Here is a 10852-nt window from a genome sequence, read left to right as displayed (position 1 = left end):
CTCACCATACGCCTTTTCCTTTGCCTTTGCCACCTCTTTCTTCACTTTACGCTGCATCTCCTTGTACTCCTGTCTACTTTCTTCGTCTCTCTGAAAATCCCACTTCTTCTTTGCCAACCTGTTACTCTGTATACTTTGCTGTACTTCCTCGTTCCACCACTAAGTCTCCTTGTCTTCCTTCCTCTGTCCTGGTGACACACCAAGTACCTTCCTAGCTCGCTCTCGCTCTCTCTCTCTCTCTCTCTCTCTCTCTCTCTCTCTCTCTCTCTCTCTCTCTCTCTCTCTCTATATATATATATATATACAGATACAGGAAAAAAGTTTTAATACATTGCAGTGCAGGCCTGTTTTGTGTGTCACGCCACACACTCATTAGCAGCTGATGAGTGTGCGACACATTAATCAGGCCTGTACTGCAATGTATTAAAACTTTTTTCCTGTATCTGTATTGATATTCCGCTCATTAGTTGAGCACTTATAACCACACCATTGACGGTTTCAGGGTGTGTGTGTGTATATATGTATGTATAAGTATGTATGTATGTAATCCAGTGAGTCAAGTAAATTCTTTATGAGACAGAACAAGCCTGTTTCATGCCATAAACAATCATCAGCTGTCAGTTTTGTGTGGTTGATGATGGTTGTTTATGACATGAAACAGGCTTGTACTGTCTCATAAAGAATTTACTTGACTCACTGGATTATTTTGCTCCTTAAATTTCTGATAGACTTGCAAAACAGAAATGCAAAGCAAAACCAAACCCGTTCATCAATGCATAGGGACTGTTGAAATGTTTACCTGACACTACGGCAGTGCTGCATCGGTGCACCCCCACCCCCCCGGAAGAATTGTCAGGGAAAAGCCATTTCCTATAATCCCATTACACATGTAAAATGCACAAGTATGTGTAACTCTGAGAAGAGACAGAAACTACAGAACAGAGCTCTATTCTGATTTAACATTGATTTATCTTTTGGTCACAACCATGAAAGATGCATTTAGAAAAAAAGGTTGAAGCATATGACGAAAAGAGCTCTGCAAAACCATGGTGGACTCTATTATGTTTTAGGGTAGTGAGGCAGCCGGTGGCACAGAACACATTTCACAGGTAATATGGAGAATTGATTCAATGACATATCAGCAAAGCCTTGCCGGGAACGTCCCAAAGTTAAGGATGATGCTGAAACTAAAAAAAAAAAAAAAAGTTGGAAATTTCTGCAAGACAATGATCCAAAATATATCTCAAAATCATCCATAAAGTATTTTAAGTTCAGATATTGCTTTATTCTTCATTCGTCTTCTTCAGGGATCAACGCACTCAGCAGTTTCTGCGGCTGCGACGGCCAGATGGTTGTAGAATATAATTCCTGTTAGGTGCAGCCAGCAAAGCAGGTACAGTGCTGAGCGTAATGAGACAGGCTAACCCCACTCGGCATCTTTACAGCATCGTTCCTGTTCTTAATCATTGTTTCTATTTTTGAAAGTGCCATGCTGTTTGAAACGTGAATTTCAGGAATTTTTTAGGGAAGAACTCCACGGTGCACAATGCGTGCATTGTACAACACAGGTCCAACAATCTTACTCAATGTTTCCAGTGTATGTTCTCACCAATACACATGCATACAGGCAACCCTAAACACAATGTATCTCTCTCTCTCTCTCTCTCTCTCTCTCTCTCTCTCTCTCTCTCTCTCTCTCTCTCTCTCTCTCTCTCTCACTCTCACTCTCACTCTCACTCTCACTCGTCTTAACGCTCAGCTGGGGATGAGCAGGCCACGCCCCCTTTCCCCCTCGTTAAAGACGCGCTGTCTGCAGAGCGCCGTCAGGTACATCTGCGGAGATACCTCAACCAAGGGTCCACGCCCGACTGCTCCCCAGGTAAATACACCTCAGCAAATTGTTTTAGGGTGTGTGTTAGAGAGGATGCATGAGTTGTTCATTCAGGAATCTGACCTTTTCTTTATCTGATTCTGAGATTGGTGTTTAAAACTTGGACTGTCATGTTAGTGGGATATCCAGCTCATTTGGGTAGCAAGATATGACTAGACCTCACAGTAGTGGTGTAATGTCTTGTCTAAAAAGTAATGCAATTTCTGTCAGTTTTAATACTCGTTTACTGTATGTTTTTTTAAGCACATTATTGGTATGACACCATTAATTAGTAGCAGATTTGAAATGATTGCCAATATACCTAGTGAAATCAGATTCAAGTCATAGTCGTATTCTTCATCGCCATCGTCATTATTCATGTATACCGCCTACTTCGGTTACATGAACAGCAGGTGTTGTTCAGCCTCGGGACGTTTTCGGACAAATCTTGCGATACTTAAGGAGAAACTAGTCAGGCGTTTACAGATACAGTACAGTAAAACAATGTTATAATTGATGTTTCGAAGAGTGTTTTTTTTTTAATAAACAAGCAATGCTTCCCATCTAGCTTCAGGCTGCACTTTGTTATGACAGTGGGCTGGTAACCTGGCTTTCTGCTGCCACGGTGTTCATATTATTTCACAATAATGTGCATCTTACAGCAAACCTAGATTGTTATAGGGAGGCCACAGTTCATTTGACTCTCCTTTCCCAAGTATCAAGGGCGGTATTATGAAGTGACCCAATTTGTGTAGTGTCAGGGAATCAGACGGTAATCTGCTCTACAACAAGTAGAAAGGGGATCCAGGAGATAGGATGGAGAGATGGGGTAGAGAGGGAGGGAGAGAAGGAAAGAGTCGCCAGCCAGAGGTATTTACCTCTCTAATCCTGTACCGTTTTGGGTCTTTGGTAACTGGTCGGTACAAACAGGCTTTGCTCATCTAGGACTGGCCACAGGCACGAGCATGCAACTGTTTATGTAAGCAGAATAAAGCAGGAATCTGGGGTGACAGATCGAAAGATCATGAAAAAGGTAGTCCGTTTAAACGTCCACCTTTGTTTAAGAGAGATAAAATCATGGAATGTATGAAGGGAAATTACCCAAACGTCTTGTGAGCCCCACCACCATTGCATTGAAAGTTCAGTCATTGGGCCTTATTCATCAATCGGTCTTACACACCTATGGAATATTCAGCCCTCAACATTATCTGACAGGTACACACAAAGTGTGGTGGCTATTTGTAATTCCTTCCCCCTAACATCTATTGTCCACCTCTTGCAACGAACAATCACCCTGGCTTGTAAAGACATCAGTGTTAGCCAGTTGGTGTCTAAATTCAGGGGTTACCCAGGTTCTACACTTACCTCTGAGACAAACTTCAGGGCTAAAAAATCCCATGGGTGTGTAAGAGCAAATTTGCACATATGTACAAATGATTAATGAATAAGGCCCGATATCTCTGTTTTACCATCAGGGGGTAATAACTGGACATAAATGGATTATCGCACAAGAGGCATCTCAACACACTTTACAGTAAAATGAGAAATAGCTCCAAAATAGGTTGAATCAGTTCACTTGGATACAACATTTATTGACAGAGAAGTTTCATCACTGAAGAGGTCACTTAGATGAGTGATGAAAGGTTTCTGTCAGTAAACGTTGTATCCAGATGAACTGATTCAACCTTCTTTGGTTTTCTTACCTGATTACTGAATATGCATAAAGACAGCTCCAAAATAATTTGGGGGGCAAATGGTTTCTTACCAGGCCACCCATGCAGGAGATGTTTAATATTAGAACAAGCTCTGATGCAATATTTATTTATATATTATGTTTATCAGAATCCGAATAGTTCTATTCATTATTTGTTTTACGGCAAATTAATGTAAAGGAAAACAGTCCTGCAAATGTTTATTTAAAAAAAAATGCTGTTCCTGTTTCAGGAGTCAACATTAACATCAGACCCGAGATGGGGCGCAAGGAGATTAACTGCAGCTGGAAGAAAAACACCAACAACATCAAGGAGGTGTTTGACTTCAAGGGGAAAATGGGAGCGTGAGTAGACATCCTTGCCCACTATGTGCAGCACCTTTTAAATCACAGTGCACATTTCACGCCACACGCTACGAAAAGAGGTTTCCGCTCGCTGTCTTTTCATGCTTAACAAGCCTCTATCGATGATCCGGCCTTTAGTGTTTATGAACGAGTGGCCGGTAATAAGCGGCGCTCTTCGCCCGAGGGAGCCGTTACTGGATTGAATTGGTTGGTTCTACAAATGCTTCATCCGTTCTCAGTCAACAGGGCCCAGATGGGCTTCACACGTCCAGCGTAATCCCTCTCAACAGGTCTGACAGACATCTAGATTAGCCAATTAGCAAAACCGAGGCTGACTTTATCAATGAAGCCTCTTACACTGTCTCTGTATCCTCTCAACCGACAGCTGAACTTGCCAAGAGACTGTGCCACATGCATCGTCTGGAGGAGCGTTTTACCTCTTCTTTTAGAGATTGCAATACAGCATTTGTCATTAGATTGTTGGTTGTTTCACACGAGAAACATACCGGTCTTATTTGGCTCTGTTTGGCTCTGCCATGTGAGTTTAGCCATGAGTTTCTGGTCTCATACCTGCAGTCTGTAGCTCTCTCTGAGTCATTGTATCTCTTTCTCTAAGTCTTTCTCTAAGTCTCTAAATCTCTGTTTGAATCTCTCTCAGTCATTATTCTGTCTCAAAGCTGATTACTGCCCTCTTCGGCTGGATGTGAATAAGTCAGGTGTTCAACTGTGTGTGTGTGCGGGGGGGGGGGGGGGGCTGAGCTCTGACGTCAGAGTGGAGCAGCAGAGGAACATCTTAGCACCAGTCAATTATAAGGATTAGCGGTCTAAGCGCGTGTGTTTCTGTCTGTAAGTGTTGCAAGGGTACACGGTGAGCAGGCGCTACCGGCAGGCAGCAAGTGCATGTCTGTGCACATGTGAGATAAACTGGTGTTGTGTAAGGGTGTGTTTGTGTTGCGTTGGGGTTTGGGAGTTATGTAAGGACTAAAACATATGTTGGAAAGTGTGTTGTTATTACTTTTTTAGTTTGCATTTCTGTGAGGCAGCCCCCCCCCCCTTGTTGAAGCATGATAGTGACAACAACAGGTACTGAAACCCTTCAGGACCTCTGAACCAGCAGTATGGATGTTGAGGTGTGACGGCCAAGTTTTTGGATTACTCCTTGACTCACGTTGCTGTTGCCATTGCCTGAGTTTTGGCTGATGTTTTTAAGTTCCAACTAAGATTTGGGATGCCTGTGCCAAGCCGATATCTAGCCAAAGGCGTCACACCCTGTCCTGGATGCTTAGTGCAGATATCAAGGTAGGCTGGTTTGGCTATCTTAACAATTAAAAGATAACGTTGATCTCTACTGAGGCCTAAAGCAAAACCAGATTTGTGATGTGGGCCTTCAACAGGTGTGGCATTGTTGGTAGTTTAGTAGTGACCCCATGTGTTTTACTGTGGCTATGGTAAAAGTAGTCTGGTTGCCCATTTAGACTGGCACTTACTGACGTCGTCCCTGCTCCACATGCTCTCTCGCCCATTCCTAATGGAAAAAGTCACAGCTGTCATAGATTTTTACTGATGAAAACTCACAACATGGTTTGCAAAGCAGCCTATAAAAACAGCTATTGGCATTTTACATTATTTTATGGCGACTGTGAAAGCATCATCATCATCATCATCATCATCATGAAAGCAGTGGAGTTATCCAAAAATTAGTGATTTCATTTTTCAATTACTTTACTTTTTGACTTAAACCAAACATGGTTGTTTAAATAGGTTAACCGAGTAGTAGTAGTAGTAGGAGTAGTAGTAGTAATAATAATAATAATAATAGTGCTTTACAAAAAAATAAAACCTGACAAGGCAAAAATAAGAGTAAGACCAAATAAGTATGGGTAAAAATAAAAACAGTATAAATAAATAAAAACAAATATCAAACATTTGTAAAAGCTTTCATAAGAAGAAAAGTTTTAAAACGAGATTTTAAAGAAGCTAGAGACTTGGTTTGTCTTAGTTCAACAAGAAGAGATTTCCATAGTGTGGGGCCTCTAACAGCAAAACCCCAGTCACCCTTTGTAACAAACCGAGACCTGGGAATAACCAGCAGGGCTCAATCTGCAGAACTTAATGTTTGAGAGGACGTATACCAGGTCAATAAATCAGAAATGTGTGCTGGACCAAGATCATTTAAAGCCTTAAAAGTGAGCAATAAAATGTTAAAATCAAATCGAAATATAACAGGGAGCCAGTATAGGGAGGCAAGCGCAGGAGTGATATGGTCATGCCTCTTTGTCCCGGTAATGAGCTGAGCAGCGGAGTTTTGTACCAACTGCAGATGGTGGAGGGAGCCCTTGCTGACACCCCGAGTAAAGTGCACTACAATAGTCAAGCCGAGAATAGATAACAGCATGTACAACTTTTTGCAGATCGGCAATTGATAAAAATGACCTAATTTTGGAGATAAGCTTGGGCTGGAAAAGCATGACTGAACAACTTGTTTGATTTGATTATCAAAACCGAGGTTAGCATCGACTATTACCCCAAGATTGATAGCAGCCTGCTTAAGACTACCTGACAGACCACCAAGATTAGTAAAAAATAAGGGATGATGAAACTTTTGGGAACGAACCGAACGACTTCAGACTTAGAATTAAATTTGAGAAATTTTCCGACATCCAGGATTTAATGTCAGAGAGGCAAACTGTGAGATTTGCTAGGGCGCTAGGATCTGTTGGTTTTAGTGGCATGTATACCAGAGTGTCATCAGCATAAAAATGGTAGAGCACATCGTGATTTTGAATGACCTGGCCAATGAGGCAGCATGTTTAAAGAGACGAGAAGGGGACCAAGAACTGACCTTTGGGGGACACCACAACTTAACTGCACCACCGAGGAGGTAGAGTTGCCCAGAACAACAGAAATAGTTCTCTTGGTGAGGTAAGAGCGTAATTAGCTAAGAACCGAACGCTTGATGCCAACCCAAGTCTCTAAGCGATGTAAGCGGATGTTGTGATCGACTGCGTCAAAGGCGGCACTTAAGTCTAAAAGAACCAAAATCGAGCAGTCACCTCTGTCTGCAGTCAGCAGTAGGTCATTAGTGACCTTAACAAGAGTTGTCTCAGTACTATGAAGTGCTCTAAACCAGACTGTAATGCTATTGACTGTAGTATTGAAACATAAATCTAATTGGTCAACAAGCTGCTGCTCCTTCTTCTTCTTCTTCTTCTGCTTCTCATTCTCCTTCCAGCTGCACCTGTTTCCATTTCCACCTCTTCCTGTCCTCTGCATCTTCCTCTGTCACACCAACTACCTGCATGTCCTCCCTCACCATCTAATTGATCAACAAGCAATTTAATTTATTATTGAGCTGAATTTAATGGTTAAATCTTGGTGATTTAATTTACAATATGTGTATATTAATTAAGGGACTTTCAGCACCACCTCCAAAAACACCCAGCAATACACACACACACACACACACACACACACACACACACACACACACACACACGCTCATGTGTTTACTTAACCCTTAACTATAGTCATCTATCTGAGTTCATTCTGGCTTCAGGCTGTGGCTAAATCGAGCCACCACCATTGGGTGATACTGTGCTGAACTTTGAGGTTAGGTCTTATGTAAAGGGTCTTAAGACTAATCCCGCTGTACTGGACTGTACAGGGTTACATTGCACCACTGCTATTTATATATCATGTTACACTTTCGGTTTCTCATGTGAGCCGCCAACAAATAGAAAAAAAGAATGTGGTTCTGAATGTGCTATCCACACTCCTGATGAGCTATGCCCAGCCAGTCAGGGGGGAGGGAACGCACAAACTCATGACGTCATACTTGTTCACATTTACAGGAAGAGCTTTTGGTGTTTTGGCCCCATTAATTTCAGTTGAATAGTCTCGGAAATTTACAGCTTCAGCAATTCACTTTCTGCTCCCCCTTTCTTGCTCCCCGTCTGTCTCTGGTCCCGTGTCTGTGTCTGCCTGTAGCGGGTCTTTCTCCGAAGTGTTCATGGTGAGAGAGAAGACAACGGGAAACCTGTATGCCCTGAAATGTCTGAAGAAGAAACACCTGTCTCACAGCAACCTGGAGAATGAGATCAACGTGCTGAGGAGGTAACACACACACACACACACACACACACACACACACACACACACACACACACACACACACACACACACACACACACACACACACAGATCCAGGGTCAGTCTCACCCCCACCCCATTTACTCTGACCTGATTCGTATCCCATCCCTGGGCCAATCAGTACACTCGCATGCAGGCATACATACACACACTTGCCACTTACTCAAACCTGTATAGCTGGGCAATATATCATTACTCAAACCAGTATAGCTGGGCAACATATCATTACTCAAACCAGTATAGCTGGGCAATATATCATTACTCAAACCAGTATAGCTGGGCAACATATCATTACTCAAACCAGTATAGCTGGGCAATATATCATTACTTAAACCAGTATAGCTAGGCAATATATCATTACTCAAACCAGTATAGCTGGGCAATATATCATTACTCAAACCAGTACAGCTGGGCAATATATCATTACTCAAACCAGTATAGCTGGGCAATATATCATTACTCAAACCAGTATAGCTGGGCAATATATCATTACTCAAACCAGTATAGCTGGGCAACATATCATTACTCAAACCAGTATAGCTGGGCAATATGTCGTTATAATACTGGTAGCGTGACATGAGAATAGATATCATCCGGAATTTTGTTTATTGTAATATATTGATATAATTTATATGTTGTCAATTCCTGCATTACTCTAAAATTATACCTGAACGTATTGCACTGTTTTAGCCGAGGGAAACGATCAACAAATGCTTCTATTCACTGGATCGTCATATCCACACTACTGATGATCATTTCTTAAAATGTTCTTGTGTGTCAGGAAGTGTCAATAACCTATGAAAGCACCAACAGTCGTCTCCAAAATATCATCACATTATTTGATATGGAGGTGTTCAGTTGAAAATATTGTGATATTTGATTCTGTCAGCATCACCCAACACTACGAACCGCTGTCCATATTCACCTTCTACACCCACGTCGACTCTCTTAATCTACATTTTCCCTGATGGTTTGGTTACTTCTGTGTGCTTATTTTTATGTAATTTGCATATTTTATATGAAATGTGCATTATGGGTTCATCGGTTGATAAGCCCAAATCAAATCAGGCTTCCTGTTGGGACAGTCCCCATAAAGGTTACAGGCACACGCAGACACACACACACCCCCTGCAGGTCCACTGATTTCTTTGCAGACAAGGCCTGATGATAACGGTGGTCTTCTCTCCCTCAATTCAGGATCAAACACGAGAACGTGGTGGGGCTGGAGGACTTCTATGAGAGTCGAACACATTATTACCTGGTCATGCAGCTGTGAGTGGACCCTACCTGTTGGAGCATTATGAGAGTGTCTGACCTAGACAGAGAGAACATGTGGACTGAGTGTGGAGGGTGATGGGACTTAACAGTGGCGGCAACAATTATGATGGTGGTGGTGGAGGCTTGAATTTCATCATAAATATTGCATGTTTGTGCTGAGATAACATGGTGACAATAGAGGTAATTGCGTGTGTGTGTGTGTGTGTGTGTGTGTGTGTGTGTGTGTGTGTCCAGGGTGTCAGGAGGAGAGCTGTTTGACCGTATCCTGGACAGGGGGGTGTACACAGAAAAGGATGCCAGCGTGGTGATCAGACAAGTGCTCCAAGCAGTCGACTACCTCCACGAGAACAGTGTAGTACACAGGGACCTCAAGGTAGGATGCACACATGCGCACACACACACATACACACACACTACATATACATGTACACACGTATGCACACACACAATATATATACAAACACACACATGTACACACACAACATACACACACATGCGCACACACACACATACACACACACACACACACTACATATACACGTACACACGTATGCACACACACACACAATATATACAAACACACGCACATGCACACACACAACATACACACACATGCATGCACACACACAGACACACACACATGCACACACACATACACACACAAAATATACACACATTTGCACATACACAACATACACACATGCACATACACACAACATACACACATGCACACACAGACACACAAGCACACTCACACACAAAACATGCACACACAACATACACACAGACAAATAAACAGGCATGTCATTTCAGTTTAAACAGGTTTTATTTTTCACACATGCAGACAACACCATTGTTGTGTTCTCAGAAGCAGGCTAGTGTATTTCTAGAGTTGTGTTTCTTTCATGGTCACATCTTCATATCCCCTAACTTCTGCCATCCTTTCCCCATGCCCTCAACACACACACACACACACACACACACTGTGGGAGCAGCCAGAGAACCTGCTGTACTACAGTGCAGATGAGAAAGCTAAGATCATGGTCAGCGACTTCGGCCTGTCTAAGATGTCGGACCACGGCGTGATGTCCACAGCATGCGGCACACCAGGCTATGTCGGTGAGTCGTGTTTTACCTGCACTTACTTGTTTGTATACCATATATGTAGTGTGTGTGTGTGTGTGTGTGTGTGTGTGTGTGTGTGTGTGTGTGTGTGTGTGTGTGTGTGTGTGTGTGTGTGTGTGTGTGTGTGTGTGAGACTGCAAGCATGTAAATGCAGGTACATGCCGAGCTAATGTGACTCAAACCTTTCCAGTCTCTGTTTTCTGTATGTTTACTGTACATACACCCAATATTTAAGAAGGCATCTGGGTGGCGTGGCGGTCTATTCCATTGCCCACCGGCACAGGGATCGGCGGTTCGAATCCCTGTGTTACCTCCGGCTTGATCGGGCGTCCCTACAGACACAGTTGGCCGTGTCTGCGGGTGGGAAGCCGGAT

At 42.8% G+C, this 10852-nt stretch overlaps 1 protein-coding gene across 1 annotated transcript in view; it reads left to right on the top strand.

The window, feature by feature from the left end:
* Nucleotides 1-3840: 3840 nt before the first annotated feature.
* Nucleotides 3841-10852, top strand: part of LOC130108262 (calcium/calmodulin-dependent protein kinase type 1D-like) — a 14546-nt gene continuing 7534 nt past the window's right edge. The window contains exons 1-5 of the mRNA XM_056275149.1: nt 3841-3926; nt 7914-8039; nt 9273-9347; nt 9588-9726; nt 10349-10472. Coding sequence (XP_056131124.1) covers nt 3841-3926; nt 7914-8039; nt 9273-9347; nt 9588-9726; nt 10349-10472 — 550 coding nt within the window. The remainder of the gene's footprint in view (nt 3927-7913; nt 8040-9272; nt 9348-9587; nt 9727-10348; nt 10473-10852) is intronic.

Source organism: Lampris incognitus, chromosome 2, assembly GCF_029633865.1.
Source record: "Lampris incognitus isolate fLamInc1 chromosome 2, fLamInc1.hap2, whole genome shotgun sequence".
In the NCBI taxonomy this organism is placed as follows: domain Eukaryota; kingdom Metazoa; phylum Chordata; class Actinopteri; order Lampriformes; family Lampridae; genus Lampris; species Lampris incognitus.
Note: the sequence above shows the minus strand (reverse complement) of the source record. Positions and strands in the feature narration are given on the sequence as shown.